This window comes from Galeopterus variegatus, unplaced genomic scaffold (assembly GCF_000696425.1).
Source record: "Galeopterus variegatus unplaced genomic scaffold, G_variegatus-3.0.2 Scaffold112646, whole genome shotgun sequence".
In the NCBI taxonomy this organism is placed as follows: Eukaryota; Metazoa; Chordata; class Mammalia; order Dermoptera; family Cynocephalidae; genus Galeopterus; species Galeopterus variegatus.
Genome location: NW_007838757.1, coordinates 1 through 725, shown reverse-complemented (window position 1 = coordinate 725; position 725 = coordinate 1). Strand labels below are relative to the sequence as shown.

The 725-nt window shown below is 42.9% G+C and overlaps 1 protein-coding gene across 1 annotated transcript; it reads left to right on the top strand.

Annotated features, from left to right (window-relative positions):
* Positions 1–3: 3 nt before the first annotated feature.
* Positions 4–612, top strand: LOC103584792 (olfactory receptor 5D18-like; the record flags this gene model as incomplete). Its single annotated transcript, XM_008565655.1, has 1 exon — positions 4–612. A coding segment is annotated over one exon (609 nt), but the record flags the coding sequence as incomplete, so codon positions are not given.
* Positions 613–725: the final 113 nt, after the last annotated feature.

The window sequence follows — 725 nt, the reverse complement described above, 5'->3', positions numbered from 1 at the left end:
TTAGCTGTGATGGCGTATGACCGCTTTGTGGCTGTTTGTAACCCTCTGCTCTACACAGTTGTCATGTCCCAGAAACTCTGTGCCATGCTGGTGCTGGGATCCTATGCGTGGGGAGTGGCATGTTCCTTGATACTCACATGCTATGTTTTAAAATTATCTTTTCATGGCTTCAACACAATCAATCACTTTTTCTGCGAGTCCTCCTCACTGCTCTCCCTCTCTTGCTCTGACACTTTCATCAACCAGTTACTTCTTTTCATTTTTGCCACCTTTAATGAGATAAGCACACTGCTCATCATCCTCATGTCTTATGTGTTCATTGTTGTCACCATCCTCAAGATGCGCTCAGCCAGTGGGCGTCGCAAAGCCTTCTCCACCTGTGCCTCCCACCTGACCGCCATCACCATCTTCCATGGGACCGTCCTTTTCCTCTACTGTGTGCCCAACTCCAAAAACTCCAGACACACAGTCAAAGTGGCCTCTGTGTTTTACACAGTGGTCAATCCCATGCTGAACCCTCTGATCTACAGCCTGAGGAATAAAGAAGTGAAGGATGCCATTAGGAAATTAATGCTCAAAAAAATCCCATTTCATTCAACTAATCTCAAATGATGTTATCAGTTGTGATGGATGACTGGAACAGACTCTAAAATGTTCCTAAAACTTATAGATATATTTGTTTGAGATTTTTATAAATGATTGTGATGCATGAATTGTTAAATTTA